Below are 25,626 nucleotides of genomic sequence, written 5' to 3'. Positions count from 1 at the left end.
GCGGAGGATGATGACCCACAGCTGGCCCTGTTCAAGGACGCCCGACGCAGGAGGCAGTCGAGCAGGAACAAACAGAGAAAGGCTGTGGGACTTCTCGGGAGGAGGCACAGGGAGGCCACGCCCTGAACTCTAAATAAAAGGAGTGTTTGGGGAAGGGCTGGTTGCTGAAAGCAACCCTTCCGTTTGAGGATTCAAGTTCCAGTGTTTTTGTTTCTTGTTCTGTTGTTTGAGTAATAAATCTTGGCAGACGCTTTTCAGCCTCAGACGCTCTCCAGTCTCTACTGTTTGAACAGGGGTTTGCCTTATTGCAAGGCCGGTAGCAGGCTGGTTCAGAACAATAGGTTTCTCAAGAGACAAATAAGATGGTCTGGTATGCCCATCTCTTTAAGGACTTGCCACAGTTTGTTATGATCCACACAATCAAAGGCTTTAGCATAGTCAATGAAGCAGAAGTAGATGTTTTTCTGGAACTCTCTAGCTTTCTCCATGATCCAGCGTATGTTAGCAATTTGATCTCTAGTTCCTCTGCCTCTTCGAAATCCTGCCTGTACTTCTGGTAGTTCTCGATCCACATACTGCTGGAGTCTAGCTTGTAGAATTTTAATTTTATATGTATATGGTAGTTTATAGTTTATATTTCCCTTCTTTTATCTCTTCCATCTCTAGGTCCATTTCCTTTGCTTCATCTTCTGATTTCTGGTTTATTTGTTCATACTTTGTAGTTGTTGTCTAGGAATTTTCTAGTTGTAGATTTAGTTTGGAGATTTGCTCATTTATATTATCTAAATTAGTTTTAGTCTCATTATGGTTTCTTTTTGTATCTTCTTTGTGTGCAACAATTGTTTGGTGAATTAGTTGTAGCATAGAGTATATTTCCTTCAAAAAAGTGTTTATTTTTTCTTGAGGCACCATTCCTGGAGATCCTCTAGTACAGACATGTCAAACTTGCGATGTCACATGATGTTGCACAACGTAACGGAGACTTTTCGCCATTGCTGGCAATGGGGTGGGCACGGCTTCTGAATGACGCGACCAACCCATGGGCCGGCAGTTTGACACCTCTGCTCTAGTATCACCAATCTTAATAAGAGTAGAACAAAGTTTCATCTAGTTTTCTGGTCTTTATGTTTAGCCTTTATAATCCAATAGGTTCCAAAATATGGGTCCAGTCCTAAAAGCAATATTTTGTAGTAATCTTTTGTCTCAGGTGTTCAAGAATTGTCGGTCAGGCAAGATTGTAATCCACAATGTTCAAAGTGCTCAAAATGTTCAACCACCCTGAAAACAACTCAAAAGTCTCTCCCAGCCAGTCGTAGTCAAAAGTCAAATGTTTCTTTCTCTCCCAGTAGTTCTTGAGATTAAAAGTCCAAGCTCAGTAGGTGTTTATAGTCCAAGAAGGTCAGGGTGATAAGTATGCCAAAATATTTTCCTTTATTGCCAGCTGTTCTCCGTTAAGTAGGAGTCACCAAGCAGCCAGGAAGCTAGTTGTAGTCCTATACTCAAATCCACCACTAGATGTCATTCAAAATCCATTTTCCACTCTTAAGACAAAGGATTGATTTCATATATCTCACCTCAACGTTTTTTTTTCAAAGAGAAAATCTTAACAATTATCTCAGTTCTCAAATTTATCAAAGCTGTAGCTTTATGTTACTTCCACTTCAGTATTATGTCCCCCATGAAAGAAATTAAAATGCCACTTCCGTTCACGTTCAGAGGTTTTAGCTTCTTGAGAGCCTTTCCCAGGAAATTCAATTGTAAAACAGTAAAGAAAGGATCAATGTTCTCACCCAGTTCCAAACATGCTGTTTATGATGCTAATTAGTGTTTTTCTTCTTTGGTTGTCAGCAGCTAATGGCTGGCCACAGGAATGTAGCAAGTCTTTCCCCTACCGGTTTGGAGGACTTTCCTCAGATCGAACAGAAAGACCGCCATCTCTCCGTGATTGACGAGGCACCCCTCCTTTTTGATCACCCAGATGGGAGCATGCTATGATGGAGGTGATTGATTGAATGAGAGATAAAACTCCACCCGACTGTCCATGCTCTTGTTTTAACCCTTTCTTTAATTGTAACTAATATTAATTTTAATGTTTTATAGCTATGTTTTTAGTCTATTGTAAGCCACCAAGAGTCATCTGGGACAGTGAGATGGCCAGCATACAAATTTAATAAATAAATAAAACCTAGACATAGTCTTTCATCCTGATTTGCCTCTCAAAGTTATTGCAAAACTGAAGGGGATTTTTTTATCATATCAATAGGGAAATATATGAATTTTGATCCTATGTATTTGAAGGATGTCATGCTGTGAGAGGCTGCTAAGGTTTATGCATACCACCTTACAACAAGATGCTTCCATGTTCCATGTTGGACCACGTATACAGAACTTCAACCAACCCATACTAAGTCAGCCACAAGGTAAGCAGAATCTGTACTTACCTGTCCCAGATCCAAAGTAACATTCACTTCATCATACTTCAAACCTAAGGAAAGAGAAGGACTTTGCCACCAACGTTCTGTTCCATCTATAGCATAATCTATTGGATGAGCCTTATTAGGATCAGCAGCATTGCAATAGTCGCAAAACTGGCCCTGAAACAAACAGGTAAACAAAAATCTATAACAATTATCATTCAAATTTTAGTGTATTGAAAGATTCAGAAGTTGTACGGTCATTTCCCATAAAGGCCTAAAACAGCCTAATTCAGAAACAGAAATAAAAATAGATTCTTCCAGAATAAAATTCTTGCATTACTGCAGTTACTTAAAGCAGAATTAAAGTGTGATTCCAAATGGCAACATATTCTAAATAGTCAGCAATGTTCTACAGCCAAAATTCGCTAACTTGAGCCTCTAAGTAAGAAAATTAATATTAAAACAACTAGAAAGCTTTCAGATACTCACTAATTGAGTCTAACCAGTGGTGGGATTCAAATATATAAACAACCGGTTCTCTGTGTGGATGCCACTTCCGGAAGTCCATTCTGGGCCTGGGCAACAAAAAATTAGTTACCGGTTCTGCCGAAGTGGTGTAAACTGGCTGAATCCCACCACTGAGTCTAACTGATTGCTAAACTCCATCAGCACCATACTAAATAAGGAACAATGAACAGAAGCAACAGGAAAGGTCCAGTTAATCTAAAAGCCTTCACAGTGCTTCACCTCCTAACATTGCACAGATTGGAGTAACAACCTATTTTCCAAAGCACCAGAAGACCAGACAAGAAACAATGAATGGAAAATAAACAAGGAGAGAAGCAACCTGGAACTAAGGAGATACTTCCTAACATTGAGGATAATTACCCAGTGGAACAGCTTGCCTCCAGAAGTTGTAGGTGTTTCATCACTTGAGGTTTTTAAGAAAAGACTGGACAGCCACTTGTCTTGAATAGTACAGGTTCTCCTGCTTGAGCAGGGGGTTGGACTAGAAGACCTCCAAGGTTCCTTCCAACTTTGTTATTCTGTTATTTTTGTTAACTGGTCCTTGCACTTCAAATTAGTCAAGTGATCAAAATTTGAGTGATTCACTTAATGAATGTAGCAAAAAAAGGTCTTAAAATTGGGTGTGACTCACTTAAGTGATGGACACTCTAGTCCCAGTTGTAGTCATATGTCAAGGACTACCTGCATCGTTTGTATTCGATTGACATTATGCAGGGTGCATAAGAAAAAAGATCTGCCTAAATGAAACCATTAGAAACTCCAAAAGTAAAGCACTAATAATTCTGTAAGTCACATAGGTCAATACAATATATGCATGCCCTTTTAAAGCAGTGATGAGAAATCTCTAGGCCAAAGGGCAAATTCAAGGGACAAGGTCCCAAAAATCTCATAGAAAGGCAAAAAGTGGACATTTAAAAACAACACTTTCAGGTCACATGAATAACCTGAAGTATTTATTCTATTGAAATTAACAAGTATATTGAAATTTTGTATTTTCGGAAAGCATCTGAATGGGGTGAGTGAACGGAAGCTACCTGTATAGGTGAGGGAAAGCAGATTATCCTGATCATTGCTGGATCATGATCTTCAATATTAATTCATAGAAAAAACGCCTACTATAAAAATACTATCTGAATTCATTTAAGCATTATCTTAAATTGCCTCTCTGCTTTATCCTATGAAACTCATTAGAAACTGAGGAGATGCCAAACGTCTACCATGAAGATTTGCAAGGAAAATGTTATGGGGATACTGGAGAGCTAATTAAAAATTGCCTATTCTAGCCAGGAATGGTTCTCTCACCTTAGGCAGGGTAAAGTTTTTTCATTATTTTTATCAATATCTATATAAAGATAATGATGGAAGCCAGGAATTACATTTTACTTGCAATGTGCAAATGTTTTGGATATATAGTTCTCCCTTTTTGCTCCCATATATGTTGCTTTGTTGGAACATGATAAAATCACCCATTATAACTGCCTCAACCCAGAAGAACTTCACAACTAGACACATGTTTAGTCTCATTTAATTCCTGTGGAGTCCCATAAATTATGGATTATTCCCAGAAATCATGTATACATGAAAGTTCTAAGAATGCATAATTAAATATCAATGCAGATACGATGCCACTGGCTAAAGTTGAATTAAGAGAACAATTAAATATTACCCAGGATCCTGGGTGTTTATACAGTGTTACCTTGTAGACACATAGCATTGTCAGCAATCACTTTGGAAAAAATCTTGGAAAAAGAACATCTTATCAAGCTATACTTAAGGCAGGACAAGAAGCAATGGATGGAAACTAATAAAAGAGAGAAGCAACATAGAACTAAGGAGAAATTTCTTAACAGTGTGGACAATACCCAGTGGAATAGCTTGCCTGGAAGTTTTTAAGAAGAGACTGGACAACCTTTTCTCTGAAATGGTTAGGGTTTGCTGGCTGAGCAGTGGGTTGGACTAGAAGACCTCCAAGGTCCCTTCCTATTATTATTATTATTATTATTATTATTATTATTATTATTATTATTATTATTGTCGTCGTCATCATCTGTAAACTTCATAGAGCCTATGCAGATTGGTGTGTAACAGATAAATTGAACAAATAAGTAATAAAATAAACAATTTTCAGATAAATCTCCAATTCTGTATGTTGTCTATCTTAGCTTTCTGATTATCTGGATTGTGCTATTTTCCCCATCTGTCCCTTTCCCCTGGCTATATCTGTATGCATGTGGACATGTTCGCTTAAACCTTTAGTTTAAGGTATTTATGCATGGTACCCAATTTTATGTGAAAATAATTCTAGTAATTCAAGTTGAAACAGTATGACAATATATGCATTGCTGTGCTGATTTCCCAATCTTTTGAAAGAATGTAGAAGCCCTCTTGAACCACAGTAAGAGGTAAACTACAGAAGTATTCTTGCTATGTGTCTCAATGAGGCGTTGTTAAAACTGCAGAGAAGGACTTTGATAGCTTCCCATTAAATCAAATATGCAAGCAGAATGGCATGTTTTCTTGTGCCAGGATAGATCTGCCAAAAGTCCTACTAAGATCTTGGACATGGCACAAATCATATCTGACCTCTTACCCAAAATCTCCAAGGCAAATATTAAATAAGGAAAACTCTATTCTTTTTTGTTCTAATGTTGGTCAAGTCTATGGCTACATTAATTTGAATAAACCCCAGACCTTTCATTTCATAAATTGGCAAAGAAGCACCTGTATTTTTTCCTTTGGTTAGATCACTCTTGACCAACCTGATGCCATCCAAACGATATGGACAACAACTTCTAAGATAATTGGCCAAGGTAGATAAGAATTCTGGGAGATGTAGTCTTAGTGCAGTTTCCCCAGATTGGGAAAGTCTAACATGGATTTATGGAAATTCTCAGTTATCCAGGTCATGGTTGTTCCAAAGGTGCTTTTTGAAAAGCCAACTGGACTTTCTTTGTTCTTCCTTGAAGACGTTTCACTTTTCATCCAAAAAGCTTTTTAAATTCTTAAATTCTCAGTTCTCAGTTTTCAGAACTGAAAAAGTTTCTTAGATGAGAAGCAAAACATCTTAAAGGAAAAACAAAGAAAGTCTAGTTGTCTTTGGGGAAATCTAACATGGATTATTTTAAAGTGACTAAATTTGCAAATGTTTTTAAAACATTTTTGAAAAACCAGGTTAGTATTCACAGAGCAGGGATACAGAACCACTGTATGCTCTGAAAGTATTTTCAAGAAGCCCATAAAATATTATGCTTAGGTACCCTGCTTCTCATGGACACTTCCTTGGACAGTGCTACTATCAGGCTGTCCATTCATAAGTAAATTTTCTTGAACGTAAAGGCGCTTATTCCAGGATTCTGAGTATAAAAATGCAACTGTACTATTATTATATATGGTAAATCTGTAACTCTAAATGTATCCTTCAGGATACTATTACTTTCTCAAACATCCTATTGTCCATACAAGTATTTTCTAGCGTATCATATCCAATAGATATTACAAGAAAAAGAAGAACTGAATCTTTTTTGTGTGTCTTCATGCAGAGACACACAAATATACTCATATACATTTTTCAGAACTCAGCTAAAATGCATGAGGCTCAAATACACACATGACAAACAATTGGTTGATTTAGAAGGGGACTAGTAGCTAATTTTCAAGACAAACACCTTAAGCTATTTTCAGTGCATACGCAGAACTGATGTTGTGTAATAGTGGATCACTTGTGTTGGATTTTATTCTTCTTCTGACTCCTGACAGACAAGATCCTACAAGTTGCTGCCAAAACACCTGAAGGGAATTTATTTTCTTTAACCCAACCCTGAAAAGTTGTTGGTGGATTCTTCTTTTCACTATAATAAAAAGAGGCTGGTAATGCCACAATGTTGTTGTCCAGAGACACTGCTTTGGTTATCACATTGGCCTAGGAGCTTTGAGCAAGAAACTTCTCAAGTAGTACTTTTATGTTGGCTAATATAAGTTTCTGTGTTGGTTAAAAAGAGGCCCATTTGTTTAAACCCCTTTGGCCCGGCAGCTAACTGAGTAGATTGTGAGGTAGCATTGCTTTATCATACACAAAAGGAAACCAGGAGTTAAGACTTAAAGAATGCACATGTTTTCTTTAATAAGGAAGATGATTATGCAGTAGAGGACAATCTTTCTCAGCCAAATGCTTTCTCAAACTATTGGATTTCCTCTCCTGTATGTTAGCCATAATGATAAGTTGACATGCTAGGAATAATGGGAAATGTAGCTAAACATGTCAGCAGGGCATCTAGTTTGGGAACACTGACTTGCCTTCTTTATACTAGGCAGCATTTGATGAACAAAGTATTTGAACATGAAAAAAAATCTAAGCATCAAAGAAGGACACTCATTTCAAAAATCTGGTTTTAATCATTTTTACTAGAAACAGCCACAATGATGATCATTAGAAAAGGGAGGCAGAGATGAAACAAAGCAAGAATTTGTAAACAGTTTAATCACATATTCATTCACTGGCAAATGGAATCTTCTTCCATGGAAGGTAAGCTCCAAGGGAAGGCAGACCAGCAACTATTACAGATTTTAAAACTCTGCCCATAACAATGCTCAGTTATTTTCCTTTTGGAGAGATGTAGTTTAGCATCCCATCTACACAGTAGACTTGTTAATCAGAGCAAGGATGGTATCCTAGCTCTGCATTCATAATCCATAACCTGCACTGAAGACCCTTTGAGCTTTCATTTATTTTAACTTTTCTTGGCCACATTTATGGGCAAAAACCTATGAAAAGTTCAAAAGATAAGTTCACAATAGAAGTACAGTATAGCGGTACACAGGGGTGAGGCTCATGTAACGTGGCTTGCTGCCTCAGTGTGTGGAATAGTTTGCTTTCCCAGGTAAAGATGCTCTCTTCCTTCTTGACATTTAGAAGGTGACTGAAAAAGATTAGCTTCTGCTGGGCCCTGGATCTTATTTTATTGGGAGTTGTGGCTCATGTATGCAACTGGCTGGGATTAGTACTATGAGTGTTTTAGTTTCCTTTGGGTTAGTTAGAGCCAGAGTACTAAAAATATTCTTAAATTAGCAAATCCCATCAATTAAAACATTACAACATCTAACTATCAATATAGGATATCATTACAGCTAACAAACCCAGTGCAATAAAACCTTTCATGCCTTAAGCATGTATAAAACATATATTTTGCATGAATAAAACACAGGCAGCTGGAATGGCAACTCTGGAAGACAGAAAGAGAACTAAAATCACACTGCTGTCTTTTTTTCATGGTGGGAAAGGACTTAGTATGTGGGCACAATAAATGCCATTAGAGTACAAGGGTAGCATCCAAGTCAGTCCCTTTAGAGGAATGTAATGTTATCTCAATAAAGTCATTTCCTAAGTATTATCAGACACATTCCAGTTATATAGGTCACAGTATGATTGACAATGTTTTCTTTATCATTGCTATGTAGCAAATCAAAAGTATATAACTGTTAGATTTGCATTATTGGGGGTTTATTTGTGTTCCTTTTAGCAAGGAGACCATGATCAGTGTTGTTATACATACCAATAAAGAATACCTTGTTTCAATTACCTCCTGTCACTTTGGCTTCTAATTTAACTGAATATTTTTCTTACAACAGTTTGGCATAGTCAGAAAGACTGGAAAGACCAATAATGAGGGACATCCCTTGCCACTTTCTCAGGTTCATGGCTTCTGCCTGTACCATCTCCAAATACAGAACCTGTTTGGAGATACATAATTGGGTTGCAGTATTAAATTGTGTGTCAGGGACTCTGCGGGAGTGAGTCTAAATGCAAGTCTATGAGTCTTGTCTACTGATTTTGCAGAATTTTCCCAAAACAATTACGTATGGGAGAATACATTGAAACTTTGTAACACTGCATATACAATAGGCATGAAGTAAAATTCACCTAGTATACATAATTCAGTGCCCTCTAAAAGTAAATCAGATAAGAGGGATAATTGGAAGGATGGTACCAAAAGCTATTGAAAAGTATACAAGCATTAGCAGGCATACATTTTTCTCATCCATTCCTGGTATAAATCTACCAGAGCTCAACCCCAAGCTGAGTTTGAAGCCTATTTGGAATTATTTTGAATAGTCTATGTTGTGCAATGTTGCCTGGACTGCAGGATCTATGTTGCTTTTAAGTATTGTTATCATCTCAAAATTAACCAGCTAGAACAGGGGTCCCCAACCCCCGGTCCGTGGACTAGTACCGGGCTGCCAGAAACTGGGTCACACAAACAAGCAAAGCCCCGTCCACAAGATGCAGGCAGCACACAAAACCATGCACCCTCTGGTCCGCAGAAAAACCTCTCTCCCCAGAACTGGTCCCTGGTGCTCAAAAGGTTGGAGACCTCTGAGCTAGAACCAAAGAGAGGAACCAATTAACCTATGAGCTCAAGTAACTGAGATAACTTCTATCTACAAATACCAATGTATCTCTGAATATTGACAGGACAGAGATTGTAATACTTTGAAGCAAGCTTAAAAATGGATCTTCTTAAAACAACTGTGAGTTGAAGACCCTTATTAACACATTGCAGATATGTCAGAATAGATTTCATTGTCCTTTTGCTCACTCCTAACTTCTTTGCTCTTGTACTATTAATCAGAAGTATTAGTCATTAGAATGAAACATCTAATTACAGAAGTCTTTAACCCATAGAAACACCAATCTATGCTTCAACAATGAGTAGAATAAAATGATTTAGACTGGAGATACAGGAGTTAAATTAGACGAAATACCTTTCAGCATGTAGGGTTGTCTGGATTTTCCTGCCCCCAGACATAGAAGCTCAATTGGCACAAGTGGTTTTGTTTTTTTTGACATAAACTTCTGATGAGGAAGCTCTCTACCTAATTCACTATATAAGTATTAGAAATTAAAGGTAGTGATAACTCAGTCACAGCACACAGAGCTTCCTGTTTATTTATTTATTTATTTATTTTAATTCCATTTATATCCCGTCCTTCTCCGAAGACTCAGGGCGGCTTACAAGCTTAGCAGTAGCCTTCATTCTATGTATATGCCTGCTTATTAGGGCTTTCACACACCCCCAAGCAGCATTATTACAAAGTCAGCTTAATTGCCCCCAACAATCTGGGTCCTCATTTTACCTACCTCGGAAGGATGGAAGGCTGAGTCAACCTTGAGCCTGGTGGGACTCGAACCTGCACTAATTGCAGGCAGCTGGTGTTACTTAAGGAGGCATTAGCCCACTGCTCCACCAAGGCTGATGTATATTTGAACTATACACATACATGATCACACTGGATCAGTGCCACTGGTATTAGGGGAAGAAAGAGAGGTTCTATATTACCTTGTCTTGATGAAGACAGCTATTATTCATAGGCGATTTTATGCATGCCCATCCAGGGAAAAAAAGTCTGAGATTCAGAGACCTCAGCCCCAAGAATACAGGATTGCAACCGTGATGGTTACTATCCCAAGAGAAGTAACTAATCCAATTTCGAAGTTTTAGGAGTGCTGCTGCTCTTTCCGTTCTTCTTCGTCCCAATCTCTCTACCCCACCACCACCACCACCACCACCATCACCATCACTCGCCCCTCCCCCACGGTCATTTCTCTCACCTGGATGGTTTGTCCGTCGGGGGACGCAGCGGGTCCCCCCACCAGCTTGCAGAAGAGCTCTAGGCGGGGCCTCCCGCTCTCGTCCTGCCCGCAGGTGGCAGTTGCCCAAATGCGGGTTATCTCCGCCAGGTTGAAGTAAGGCGGGTGGAGACTAAGCGCCCGCTCCCCGGCGCCCAGGGCAGAAGCCGCGAGAGAGCCCGCGGGCTGGCAGCAGGACCAGAGCGCCAAGACCAACCCGGCCAAGGCTGCGCCCGGCGGCGCTCCAGAAGTCAAGAGAGGGGCCGCCACCCGGGTCCTCGCCATCTTCGCGCCCCTTCACTGGATTTGTTTACGCCGTCCGCGGGATTAATGAGCCGAGAGGGACGGCCTGCCTCCGCCCCTCCGGTGCCCCTTTGTGCTCCGATTAGCTCGGAGGGCACCGAAAAGAAAGCGGGGGAGGAGGAGGAGGAGGAGACACCTCCTGCTGCTCCGCTGCCACTTTTCGCGGGATCGCGAGGAAAAACGCCGCCCAGCGCCACAGGGAGAGGAGGAGATCGGACTACGTGGGCCCCAAGGAGGCGAAGGCGGTGTGGTGACCCCCTGAACGATCTCGGCGGAGAAAAACACCTGCAGCTCTAACAACAACCCGGCGCTTGCTTCGGTTAGCCGGGAGCGCCAGTCCGGCGTTAAGTCAGGCGAGGACTGAGGAAACGCGTCACTCTTTGCTGGCTGCAGATCGGATCAGATTAAGGCTTCGCTCAGGGCTGCGATCCTGTACTCTCCGCGTTTCTTTCAGCGCAACTGAACTTCGTGGAATTTGCCTTTGATTAAATGTCCATTACAGGGTGCTTGTGGGTTTAGGGGCCGAGGCTGGCGTTAAAAACACAAGAAAATTTCTTAAGACGACCCATACTTTCCACCACTTGATTGCCTTGCAGAGACTTTGAGGTTGGGAACACCATGTTCAGCATTCCCACAGTAGCTAACTTCAAACAATTCACAACTGCACATTTACCTCACTTAAGCTATATGAACAGGCTTCATCTTGGATTTTCAACTCAGTTCCATCTTTTTTTCCTCTCTTTAAAAAAAAAACTGACTTCCACAAATCATTAAACTAATTTTTGGAGGGTGTCAGGATCATCTTTCATTCACTATATGGAAATTAAGACATTTCCTCTGGAGCAGCTACTTCAGCATTCAAGGTTACAGCAGCATAAGTAAAGTGCCAATGGTTTATTATAACTGATTTTCAACTGATTTTATCTGTCAGGTGTTTGATAAATTCCTCTCCATCTGAGCCCTTCTTCCCAATGAGAGACCAGGTGATCTTGAATTAGGGATGCAGGCGACACTCTAGGGATGCAATAAGACCCAAGAAATAGTGACATTTTGTTGCTCTTACTGCCATGATGTAGAGCTTAACAATGGCTCTGACCCGTGTCAAATCAGATGTGTTCTTAAGTTTTCCTCCAGCAGTGCTCTAGGCATCTTTTGGCTCTTTCCAGCATCTTCAGCTCCTCCACAAACCATAGAGAGTTTTGGGAGTGATGGGCCAGAAGAGGGCACATGGGTGTGATTCTCTCCAGGGCCTTGGCTGCTTTCAGGTTGTGGCCAAAGCCTCCACAGGCTAGGGCTGCAGAGCCCCCAGAACATTTCCTAGCCTAAGTGGGTGTAGTCACCAAGGACGAATAATTCAAATAAGTCTTCTCTCTTTGCAGGAGGAAGCAGCACTGGAGATTCTTACAGCCACCAGGGCATGGTCTGACCATGCTAGAGGGGATAATGACAGATCCCCCATCAGATCAGGCTGCCAACAATACAGTCATATTCGGAGTGTGACCACTGTCCTGATTTGGACCTTGGATGACCTGGTGTAGGCCCATGGCCACCATGGTGGCCATGAACTCCTGAGCTGCTTACGAGGCCAAACCAGATTGAAGTCTGGACCATAAACTAGGGGAACTCCCCTGCCAATCCTGAGCTGGCATCCAGCAGTTCAGGCAGGGAGGCAGCACAGAGGCTGGTACAGCAGCAGCAGCAACATTTCCAACTGATCCTGTGAGACCAACAGGGCCTCACACCCAGAAACCTGTGGAGCATGATGCCTGAAAAGCAAAAAAAGATTCCTGGATGACAGCCATTAGGCCCCCTCCTCTGCCCTAAGGCCTTGGCTGGTTGCAGACCCTAAACCCAGCTGGACACATTTCCAAGAGAGAAACTCCCCCCTCTGGTGTCAGCCAGGCTTCAGTAATGCATGCCAGGTTGGCTTATTCCTCCCCTATGAGTTCAAATTATCTTGTAATAGGAAAACTGTATGACACATGAACACCACAACACAAAGTAATTTACCAAGTAAATACTGATAGTTGTATGAGTTTAATCTTCTGCTTTGGAGAATGCTGGCTGTATTTTAGCAGTATTTTAGCAGTACTTCACAGGAATAAAATATAGACCCTTCATTCATTGCTGAACTACAATATCCCTCATCATTGCTGGAATTGCTGCTAGGAGTTAAAATTTCCTCTCTCTCCTCTTAATTAAATATGGCTGAAACACCAACTCCATTTTTCGAAACTGTTCTTAATCTTTAAAAGTGTACATGTATAACTTACTGCAATGCCCTGATATTAAATGATACATTAAAGAAAGGAATTCTGGATTATTATACTGGGAGCCACTCATTCTCTCAGAGCCCTAGGAAGAAAGTCCTGGCAAGCCACTTCTGAAAACGTTGCCAAGAAAACTGCAGGGACTTGTTCCTCTAGCCACCAGGAGTCAGGATTGACTTGATGGGCCATAACAAGAAGACTATCATAATGCAGTCCTGTTCAAGGCTGTACTAAACACAATGAAAGTATTCTTATGAAGGTTGATATGTGACTTTTCTTATGCACTTCTCTCTCTCTCTTTTTGCAAGGTGAGCACATCAAAAGCCAAAAATAACTTATGTTCCTATTACAAACAGCTTGCAGCCTGAATAGACACCCCTAAAACAGGACACTTCAGGTAGATAACAAACTTGGCCTACCTTTTCAGTTATTCTGTTTTTACTAAACAATAGTCTCAGTTCCTGATCTGTAGTTGTTCATAACCATATATAACATAATGACTTTTAGTAGCATAAACACTATAGCATATTTTTATTTTATCTGTGATTTGGATTCTTGTTTTTTCCAACCAGCTTGTGCTAAATTTCCTGACTTTCTTCCCCAGGGTTGTTTTTAAATAGCTGCAGATGTTTTGGAATTGCCAACATGCACAAATGGAAGGCTCTGAGGTTTTATTTTTGCTTTCAGCCAAATTCCTGGTGGAACACCTTTATTTGGGGAAGCCGCGTGTACCAGGGTTTGGCCAATTGACCCATCAGCAATGCCTCTCCCCCTGGTTTAATCTGGGACGGAATTCAGTCAGAAGGCTAGAAGCCAAAACCCTGCTATCCATCTTTGCATAGTCACATAATGCTCCATTAGGGCCCTTAAATTAAGTTATGCTGAAGTATTTTGTGAATGCGGCAAGGAGAACCTTTTGACTAATTGTCCTGACAAAGCTTTAAGAGCTGGTTTCTAATCTAAAACATACAAGAAAGTTGTATGTGCTATTTTAATCCAGGAAAGCAAAGTAGGCAAGAGAAATCTTTGTATACAGCATTTCAATATTTGGCTTATTATTTGGAAAAAATTAAGCACAAAGTACATTATACTTTTTCCCTACTATGTAATTAGAGTTTTACCCAGACCAACATGAAGAAAATAAACATTTTCATTCTACAAAAGCATAATCAAAATAGATTGAAAATCATGCACAGAGCAGAAGCAGACTTTAGAACTGAAGGAATAAGTATCTTGGTATAGAAAGATTACAACTGACTTGTGTAATCTACTGATCTTGCCAAATCTACATATTACATTTTATGTCAACAGGTATTGATGGAGAATAATGGACATCAGCAACTCCAGTCTGCTTGTTTTAAATGACAGATTGCCAGCTTCTACTGTATCATGACTAATATACAGTATAGTAGTGTTAAATCTTTTTTTGTTTCATATCCTGTTTTTAATAAAATACAATACTGCCAGTGTTTCTCCTAACTTTTTAGCTGAGGAAAGTGATGACAAATGTTTTTTGCCACTGTATTTAAAAGATCAACTTAAAACATCTGATGCTGAGTTGTGCATGTTTCTGTTCAAGAAAATCTGAAACACAAAAATGCGCCAATAGTGAAATAGATCGTTATATGTGCCAGTGGCTCACTGTAAGTCAAAGAATAGATGAGGAATAGATGAGGAACATTATTTATGCACAGATAACATCTCTTATATTATCCAGATTGGGAGAGATCTAGTTACTGTGCAAACATGAATATGTTTTCTTTATTCAGATATTTAACAGCATTAATCAGGCAGCATAGTGAACCTTATCAATCCAAGTTCCAACTATAAATTCCTTTTCTGAATATAGACATTTTTCAGTGCTGCATTTCTTTAAAGCAGACATGTCAAACACAAGGCCCGGGGGCCGGATCCGGCCCGCGAAGTGATTTCATGTGGCCCGCAAAGCCATCCTGGAAACAGTGAGGGAATGGCCCCCACTGCCTTGGCCCTGGCCCAGAGACCATCCTTCTGCCAGAGACCCTCAGATCTGTCCCACTCCTGCCCAGGCTCCCATAGGCACCCTTCATGCGAACAATGTAGAGCTGGCCATGCCCACACAGTAGGCCATACGCACTCTAGCCACACCCACCCAGTAGGCCATGCCCACCCAGGCCATACCAACCCAGCCCCCTGAGGGCAACCGCAATGCTGATGAAGCCCTCAATGAAATTGAGTTTGACACCCCTGCTTTAAAGGAAACTCTATGTCAGCAATGGGCGGTGTCTGAGATATCATACTCACCTAATTTTAAGTGCACATGTATATTCCCATTGCCTCTCTCTTCTCCCCTTTGTAATCAGTCTGCAACTTTCCACCCTCTTGCTTTTGCTTCCTGCCCTAAGATCTGCCTTGTTACCTGCCTCTAGTCTGCAGGATTCCATCATTGCTACAAGTAGAGTAAGAGAAAGAGGAAATAGGAAAAATATGTGACTTCAGTCCTGTAGCTTAATTATGGAATACAGTTGTTGCTCACATGAATAGACAAGAAGATATCTATGGAAATATTCCTTGATAGTTGTGATGAGATAATTTTGTTCTGTTAAAAACAAAAAATTGGGCACAACCATATGAAAAGGGAGCTATACACCTAAGTGAACTTGTAAAGAGGGAGGATGAGAACAGAAAGGCAACTGAAACTTGGCCAGAGTAGCAATAGCAATAGCACTAAGACTTATTTTTTTATAAATATTTTATTAATTTTCTAATTTTACAATCATGAGTACTTAAAAAACAATGTGTTGTCTGGGTCCATTGGTAATTCAGTGGTACATACTAACTTTCTCAGTCTACTTCCAATACTACACCATCCAGTGCTTCCTTGATCCTCTCTTCTTCCAGTGGTATGTATTTTTCCGCACTGGCCAAATACAATTCTTGTTACTGTTAATACATATACAATTAAATATAGACATCTTCATCACATTTTTCTGGTATTATACATAATATCGATAGTGTCAGTTTATAATATTTTTTCTAGCCAGAACATATCTCAATTGCATTTGCACTTAAAATCCATTTGTTCAATCAATATCCTGTTTTTCCTGCTTTTTAAAATTTTAATTTCCCATCAATGTTCAATGTTCTCTAATGTTTATAATTTTCTCGTAATAAATTATATTTGGGTAACCAAAAGCTTCTCTTATTCAAATCCTTTTAGAATTTTCATATTTCCCATCTCATAACAAAGTATAATATTCTAGTTACAAATCCTATCCTTCTAATTATAATAATACTTCTATTTCTAATAGTTATCTATTTTCTATACCATATTTAAACTGTTTAATAATATAATATCCCATCTAATAGGTCAAAACCTCTATTTTATTCAGTCTTACTCTAGCTTTCTTCCTTTGCCAAATAACTTTCCAAGTCAGTACATTTGAACCATCAAGTAATTCTTCCTCTGATTTTGTATATATTATTTGGAATGAGGAAGAGAATTTGATTGAAGTATTTTTGGAAGAACGCTCAACCCATTTATATTCATTAAACAGCCTCCATCCTTCTCCTTCAGTTTTTTTATTTCTTGTTTGTCAATATTCAACATTTCTCCTAATAGTTTTATCCGTTCAATCAGCTTTTCTTCATTATCCTCAAATGTGTTTTGATCTTAACAAGTAAGATATCTTTCCCATTTCCAGTGTTATCACTACATCTTCTGATTTTTCATTTGTCTGTATCTGTCTGCTAATTCCTTCCTTTATGTCCTCCATCTTTGGAACCGTTTCTTCTAATTTTTCTTCTGTGTTCTGGGTTACTAGTTCCTTCTTTGTAGTCATTGTCTGGATTTGTAAGTTTAGGTTAGAAAATTGTTCTTTTATCCCACTTGTGTTATTTTTAGTGTCATCATGAAATAAAACAATTGTCTCTTGGATTTATTTCAACATAGAATTTCTTTCTGAGATCCATTAACATTTTCTTGTTGGTACATCAAGCTGGAGTCTTTGGAGACAAGTGTTAAAGATAGTTTTCTATCATTTGAGGCTAGGTATGAAACACCCATTTTGTTTTTGTATGTAGTCTTTATAGTCCAATAGGGTTCCCAAAACAGATAAGCAGCCCAAGAGGGTTTTTTTTCCCTTTTCCCAGCTGCAGTCTGCAAAAGTGAAAGTTTCCAGGAACAACAGGCTTCAAGCCAAGTTTCCTTTAAACATAACAAATTGTAGTGCTATAATTCGCCACTAGATGTCATTGACACCATCTTCCAGCTTTCCAAATCCAAGCCTATTTTAAAGACTTTCAAATATCTTTTCTAAAAAAAAAAATCTCAAAGGTACTTTTGTCTCCACATTTCAAAGCTATATATCTGTATTAATTCCAAATTGATCTTGTAGTTTTCTCTATTTTTCCCCAAAGCAATTAATTCGCTGCTTTTCTTTTCCTGAGGGAGCGGGGCAAAAACTTCCATTTCCTCTCTCATCAGGGAGGATTCTTTGCTTTGGGCATTCTTTTTTCCAGGACAGTAGTATTAAGGTTGTAAAAAGAGGGTAAAGTCTCACCCAGTTCCATCTACGTTTCTCAAAAATTGCTAGTTAGTGCTTATCTTCGGTTGTCAGCAGTTTTTGACTAGCCATACGAATGTAGCCAGTCTTTTCCCCATCGGTTTTGACGGCTTCCTCGGATTAGCAGAAGGGCCACTGCCCCTCCATGATCAATGAAGGTCCCCTACTTTGTTGCCTCTCTGGGGTGACTTTCAACCCTTTTTAGGATCCCCAGAGGGGCAAAATTGAACGTGGAAGACGGAGCCCCATCTTTCTGCACCCATCAAAGTGCGATGACTAACCGGAAGTCAGCACTTAGACTTATATATCACTTCACAGTGCTTAACAGCCCTCTCTAAGCAATTTATAGACTCAGTAAATTGTCCCAACAATCTGGGTCCTCATTTTACCAATCTCGGAAGGACAGAAGGCTGAGTCACCCTTGAACTAGTGAGAGTCGAACTGCCAAAATGCTGGCAGTCAGCAATCAGCAGAATTAGCCTACAATACTGCATTCTAATCATTGTACCACCACAAGTCATTTTATAATTAAGCTTGGAAGATTACTTTGGTTGATATATCTCTTTAAACAGATTCTATACTATCTGTTCATACATTGTTTTAAATTATATTTTAATTGACCATAATAGTTTAACTCTTTTGAATACCTGGGAGATAGAATATAATAAAATCCAGTCTGTTATTACAATGTCTGGTAACGTACACCTGAGAGGCAAGAATGTCTATGTAAGTTTAAACTTCAACAAAATTATTTTACATGGATTACTCTGAGGTTGTGGGTGGCAGCAAGATTTTAAAGATAGCTATGTTTCCACACAAAAAATGTAACAAATGATGATACTTGCCTCCAAATCAATATTGGTTTCAGCAGAGCTGATCAAATTCTCTGCTCATTTAGAATCTTTCAAGATTGTTTTAACTCAAAAAACTTAACATGGGAAGCTGGCACTCTACAAGGCTTTCATCTTTATGAAAAAGTCCTTTCGACTTCAAACACATTCTTAGAAAATTAAAAAATAAAAATAGATGGCTGAACCCAGTGCTTTGTCTGGTAGTTTGTCTATCTGCCCAGGAAAAAAACAAAAACAATGGGTAGTAGAGAAGGCTAAAGGGAACAACTTCAATTCTTTGCCTTCTGGTAAATGGCTAGGTAAATGGCTGCTTCTCCCAGGGGAGCCATTTTATTATTATGTATTTGATTTGTGTCCAGATATAATTCATTTCTGCCAAGAGGGCATTCTTTATGAGAGTGCCAGAAATATGATCTAAAATTGCCTATGTGCATGCCTGTCCAAAAAGGTTGCTTACTTCTAAATTAGAGCATGTTTCTGAAGAAATGTTCACCATTCTCACTGTGATGCCTCAGGATTGGCTTTCAGATCATGCACAATGGAATTTTGTTTCTTGCATTCTTGGTTGCTGTAGAAATTAGGAGATGCCAAGTCATGAAAATACAGAAAATGCTCCATATGATCTATAGGTTGCCATACAAATCATTATTTCAATGTAAACTTTTGATCAAGATCTTCCTTGTTTTATTGCTGTTCTGAAGCAAGAACCTAATTTCGTTTAGGCAGCCACTATTTCCAACAAAAAAACTTTTCAAAATAAATGTTTGTTCTCATGTGCTTCAAGTGAAAATAAAACTGCTACTCTGCAAGAAGGGCAAGATAGAAAAGCAAGAAAAAGCTTTTTTAACTAAAATGGAAAAGTAAATACAGTATATTGTATTTGTTGTTGTTGTTGTTGTCATATCCAGCATCATATCGTTTTGCCTTTTGGTACTGTCCATAGGGTTTTCATGGCAAAGATACTGGAGTGGGTTGCCATTTCCTTCTCCAGTGGATCACGTTTTGTCAGAACTCTCAGCTATGACCTGTCCGTCTTGGGTGGCCCTGCACGGCATAGCTCATAGCTTCATTGAATTACGCAAGCCCCTTCGCCACGACAAGGCAGTAATCCATGAAGGGGGTATATTGTATAGTTTAGTTTTTTCCATAAACTTATTAAGACTTAATATTGCTTTCTGTAAATTAATCCAAAAGAGATGGTCTAGGAACAAAAAGAAAATGTGATTGTAGAATAATTCAAGTAAATCATTTTTATAATTACCTTATATCTTTTTAATTTATTTTATTCAAGAGATTTAGATACAAAGTCATAACCTGATATTTATTTAATTCTGCATAATTGGTATTGTTTTGTGACATACCATGCAATCCAATTCTGTGTATATACGCTGGAAGTTAAACTCCAAAATGTTTTATGACAGCTGTTCCTTCCTGGACTATAAAATAAATGCACAATGTCCTCACAATAGTAATTTCATATTATTTATTATTACAATATGATCTTTCAGATAAGACCGTGCTGTTCTTCTGTTCATGTTAGGAACAAATTGGTACCTCTACACTCAAAATCCATGGGGCTAAAATAATGAAAGACAGTTTATTGAGCACTTTCCCCATCTATTTACTATTGTAAACTAGGATTTGTAGCCTTTTGAGTGTAGCACATATGTAAAACTTAATTGGAAAACATAATGTACTTAATAAAGCTCCTCTAATCTGGTGTATCCATTCCTGTTTTAGAAGTAAGAACTCTTGAAACTTTTTCATATGCTGCTCTTTTCTTGCTTAATAACATTTAAATGCTTTTCATTACCAATCTGAAATATTTTTTTAACTCTTATCTGCTTGAATATCCAAAAGTGGAGTGTAAATAGCTTAAATGAAATACAGGTAGTCCTCGACTTACAACAGTTCATTTAGTGACCGTTCAAACGCCACTGAAAAAAGTGCCTCCTGACCTTTTTCACACTTAATGACCATTGCAGCATCCCCATGGTCACATGATCAAAATTCCGATGCTTGGCAAGTGGATGCAGCGTCCTGGAGTCATGTGATCACCTTTTGTGACCTTCTGAGCAGCAGTCAATGGGGAAGCCCGATTCACTTAACAGCCGTGCTACTAATTTAACAACTCCAGCGATTCATTTAACAACTGTGCCAAAAACGGTCATAAAATGGGGCAAAACCCACTTAGCGAATGTCTCACTTAGCAACAGAAATTTTGGGCACAACATTGTGGCTGGAAGTCGAGGACTACCTGTACCCCTTTAGCACAAGTCCTCTAATAGCCCAACACGGTTCTCCCCCACTTTTTGTCTTCTCTGCAGCTACTTTTACCACCTCAGGCAGGCTACGAGCAGGTGGCCCAGGACCTGCAGCAGGAGGCCCGGAGCAAAAGCCTCGCCTCCCGATCCTTTCACGAGAGTTTTGCTAATTCAGCAACTCCCGCTTCCTGCTGTGACCCAACAAAGCGCGGGAATCTTCCGAGGGCACAACGATGAGCCAGCAGAGCCTGCGGCTCGCAAGGGAAAGTGGGCCTCGCGCCGCTGGTTGGCTGGCAGACAGCCGCCGCTGTAGCTCAGACGCCGGCTCGGGCGTGGGGCTACTGCTCTCTGCAGCCAAGCGCTGCCCTGCTCCGGCTGCTCTGCCGAACGAACGTTCGCCTGCCAGGGCCAGAGGGAAGCCGGGAGGAAGCGTTGCCGGGCGGCCAGACGATGCAGCTCCACTTTTGGTGGTAGGCATGAGCCCCTTAGAGAGCTCAAGATGTCTTTCAAGGTAAGTCCGCAGTCGAGCCGTGCCGGCCGAAGCTGCCTCAGCGGCTGCTGTTCTCCCGCTAACGTTGCAGTCACCCGCCGGCGCAGGCCTGACGGAGCGCCTGCCTCTTGACGTTAGCCTGGGTTGCAGACCAGCAAACGATATGGGAGCCGGGGAAGAAACCGGCTGCTCCAGAAAAGCGATCTTTGGCGTGTCACCGCTCGCCGCTGGCGGTGGAGGCAAGCGCTGAAAGATGAAGCTTTGTGCGGCTGGGGTGAGTCCTTCTTGTCTGCGTTCATCTTAGACCCGCGGGGTTGTCTGTGCGTGTAGATGGAAAATGAGCCCGGTCAAAAAAATCATCGCACCCACCCACCTACCCCGCCTTTCAGTCTAATGTCACTTATAAGGGAGACGGCTCGCGTTCAAAAGACACGGGAAACGGCTTGTTTTGAATTTATACGGAAAGTGGTGCAAAGCCTCCTGCCCTTGAGAAACTGTCAGAGAAGCATTCTGGGAGGGATCTTTCTGCAGAGTACATAAATTGTTATTTATTTAAATACATTGGTCACCCAACTCCAATGGAGTTTTAAGGGGGTAAGTCTGATGGAGGCTGCTAGGAAACACTGGTAGGCCTGAATTTTATAATCATCATTATCATCATCAATCTTTCCATAGGCAATCTTGGGACCCCAAAAGCAACTCACTGGATTTTTAAAAAATTAACATTACTGGTTATTAAAATGCATATTAAAACAAATTAACTAGGTGCCTGGCCAATTTTTGCTGAAACCAGTTGGCTATAACTCCATTTGGCAAAAAAAGCCACACAGGGCAGGGTTGTTCTGCCTCTTAATTTTTTCAGTGGGTTGAAAGCCACAATCTAAAGGGCTTTTTCCACATCTTTATGGCGCATTTCTCCACATGACAACTTGACCATAACAATCTACTTTAAACTGGATTAGTACCTGTACTGAAAGATACATAAAAATGTATAAAGTTCTGCTTTATGCAGTTATCCACAGAATCCCTCCATGTCAGGAAGAGACCTACATAGGTATCTCCAAATAAAGCTCTTCCTGATAATACATAGACCCCCTCATACTTGACTCAGCCTTCCATGCTTCCGAGATAGGTAAAATGAGGACCCAGATTGTAGGGGGCAATAAGCTGACTTTGTAATAATGCCGCTTGGGGGGGGGCCCTAATAAGCAGGCATATACATATAATGAAGGCTATTGCTAAGCACATTGGTTTGTGCTTAAATTGTAAGCCACCCTGAGTTTTCGGAGAAGGGCGGGATATAAATGGGATTAAAATAAATAAAATAAATAAAAATAATACTGGGAAAGGGATAGTGCTGGGATATGATGAGATAGGTGGGAGAATTTAATTAGGGATTATATGTTGGAAGTTTAACTTTGGGGCCATGTTTTTCATTTTTACTGTTTTAATAGCATTAATATGGTTTTTGTTGTTTTATTGATATTGTTTTAATTGTTGACTGGGAGCTACCCAGAGTTCAATGTAAGATGGGCAGCTGTGTACATTTGTCAAATAAATAATACAATTTTTACAGCACCAAGAGGTTCAAGTTGCATAAGGAGATCATATGTATGTATCCCACTTTATTATTCTTATGAAATAACTCAAATTCATACTCCTTCCTCTTCCTGTTTTTCTCACAACTTCTCTGGGGGGGCTGAGAGAAAGTGACTGGCCCAAACCGAGCTAACCTTCATGCTAGAATTCAAAATCTAGTAGTTAAGGAACAGTGGCCTGGTTCCTTAACCACTAGATTCAAATTAATCTCTGCGCTCTCCCAAAGAATTAGTTCTTGTTGCCCCATCTTTCCTACCAATCTTCTGCCACCTGGATTATAAAGTTATTTTCTTTAGACAGCGTGGATTTCTCAGTGTTATTGTCTCCTTGATAATGATCTACACTACAGAGAGACCTCTTTGAGGGCCTTACTTACATGGGAAAGACTTGATGGAAAAATCATTCTCCTATGTTAGGTATGTAGCCAATATTCTCTGTCTATCTCATAGAAAAATCTTCACACTGACCAGACTATGCTTTGGCCTCGTCACTGGAAGAAGATTTAATAACCCCTGTGTAAGAGCATTACCTGACAGACCTGGGTGAATGGGAACTCCATAGACATTGTCTGTCAGAGAAAATGGTTACTGATGCACAGTGGATTTCCAGATCTGCACTACCCTTTTAATCTGGCCTGATTAGCAGATCTTCCTAATAGCCATGATAATTTGAAAAGGAAGAATGTCTATAATTTTTCTGGATAATCAAATGTGCCAGATAGATAATTAGATATCACTTAAATTTAGTTTTCTCATCTGTTTTAATGTATATCTTTACATATTCTTGTTCTTTGATTATGGATCATGATGATGATGATGATAATGATGAATATGGAATGCAATTTCTTTTCAAGTGAAGGGAAGTTGATTGATAGTGGGAGTTCAAGGTTTCAGAAAATGTTCCCATTACCTATTACTTCATTCTTAAAACAGGTTTTTGTATTGAGGGTTAAATCCAAGATCCCTTGAATGGAGAACAAGGCAAAAGTTTGTGATAAATACAGTTAATCCTCGATTTACGACCTCAATTGAACTCCAAAATTTCTGTTGCTGAGTGAGACAGTTGTTAAGTGAATTTTGCAACCTTTCTTGCCATAGTTGTTAAGGGAATCAACCATGATAACTTATAACACATTTGTTAAGAGAATCTGGCTTCCCCACTGACCTTGTTTGTCAGAAGGTCGCAAAAGGGGATTACATGACCCCAAGACATTGCAACCATCATAAATATGAGACAGTTGCCAAGAGTCTGAATTTTCATCACATGATCATGGGGATGCTGCAGTGGTCATAAGTGTAGAAAATGGTCATAAGTCACACTTTTCAGTGCTGTTGTAATTTTGAACGGTCACTACATGAACTGTTGTAAGTTGAGGACTACCTGTAACATTCTAGAATTTCATGAATTTGCTTATCACATTTAATATACAGGTAATCCTCAATTTACAATCACTCATTTAGTGACCATTCAAAGTTACGGCACTGAAAAAAGTAACTTATTAGTGGTCCTTACACTTATGAGCACCACGGCATCCCCATGGTCATGCAATCAAAATTTGAGTGCTTGGCAACTCGCATGTATTTACAATGGTTGCAGTGTCCTGGAGTCACGTGATCACCGGCCAGCTTCCAACCACCAAAATCAAGGAAGAAAATGGATCTTCTTAATGATCACATGATTCACTTTTCAATAGCAGTGATTTGCTTAATGGCCGTGGCGAAACTAGGTACAACTAACTTAACAACCCCCTTGCTTAGCAATGGAAACTCTGGTCTCTGGTCTCAACTGTGGTTGCAAGTCGAGGATTACTTGGTACTATAAGTTTCTGCTTGCTTTTAACATAATTCCTAATTCAAGAAAGCACTAGAGACAGTTGGCTGGATTATCATTCAGGAATAGGGAGATTAATGCTACCCTTCTATAGTCCAGTACATATTTACCTGAGAATAAACCCACTGAATTAAATGGGGCTTACACAGGTTGCAGTGTTATGCTTTCTGGTTGATGTTAGTAAAAGGCCTTATCAGAAGGGAATGAACGGACATTGCATTAGCATCCCTGAGATACCCCTGTCAATCCACATATTTACATCCCCATGAATGCAAATGGCACCTTGGAAGCTTGCCTCTTTGCCTGCAGGATAGGGTTTCCTATTCTCAGCTCTTTGAAGAGTAGTTATTCACTGCAGAGGGGTTACTAAGCAGGATCTCTCTTTTCCTTTTTTTGTAGTGTCATTGAATCCTGCCTGAAAAAATGCCGATGCTCCAATAAACAGATATTTCTGATAAATGTCAGCTAGATATTTTTGTATTATGTTACAAGATAGCATTTTAAGTACATAATACTGTAAAATGCTGAATTTCTCATACTGTCCCCATAAATTTACACAAATGTTTTATCACAATCTCTCAAAATACTGTATATTTGCTCTCTGGAGATTTGAGGGTAATAAATATCTCAACACTCAATTATAACACACTATACCAAACCTGCAGGAGAGACAGGTAAATCCTTTATTGGCTCAGGGAATACTGAAGTCAGCAAATAAATGTTGTGCATTTGTGTATCACAAATAGTTCTGGTGTAAAATTAGACTGCCAGTGGGGATTAGCCACAGTCTGCAGGCATGTAGGATATAATGCAGTTATGCTCCTAATATCTTTATCCACTCATTAACTTCTCCTTCCATGGCAATGTGTTCATCTGGACTAATATGTGTAGTTTAATGAAGAGAAG

General features: G+C 39.7%; 2 protein-coding genes across 4 annotated transcripts in view; one reads left to right on the top strand and one right to left on the bottom strand.

The window, feature by feature from the left end:
* LAMA3 (laminin subunit alpha 3) overlaps nt 1-12,544 on the bottom strand; it is a gene marked incomplete at its 3' end in the record, with an annotated part of 140,142 nt that extends 127,598 nt beyond the window's left edge. The window contains 2 exon segments of the mRNA XM_081324856.1: nt 2,442-2,594; nt 10,552-12,544. Of these exon segments, the coding sequence (XP_081180982.1) occupies nt 2,442-2,594; nt 10,552-10,854 (456 nt within the window). The 5' untranslated portion in view covers nt 10,855-12,544.
* Nucleotides 12,545-20,171: 7,627 nt separating this feature from the next.
* ANKRD29 (ankyrin repeat domain 29) overlaps nt 20,172-25,626 on the top strand; it is a 40,444-nt gene continuing 34,989 nt past the window's right edge. The window contains exons 1-2 of one of the 3 annotated variants that reach the window (XM_081323004.1): nt 20,179-21,312; nt 22,868-22,902. Coding sequence is in view for 1 of the 3 variants with exons in the window: in XM_081323002.1 (XP_081179128.1) it covers nt 21,301-21,312 (12 nt within the window). In the remaining 2 variants the exon portion in view is untranslated. Of the gene's footprint in view, nt 21,313-22,867; nt 22,903-23,163; nt 25,606-25,626 lie in introns of those variants that run through there. The other 2 variants (XM_081323002.1, XM_081323003.1) reach the window with 2 other exon arrangements.

This window comes from Vipera berus, assembly GCF_964194415.1.
Source record: "Vipera berus genome assembly, chromosome: 3".
NCBI lineage: Eukaryota > Metazoa > Chordata > Lepidosauria > Squamata > Viperidae > Vipera > Vipera berus.
This window is presented reverse-complemented; position numbering and strand designations above follow the sequence as displayed.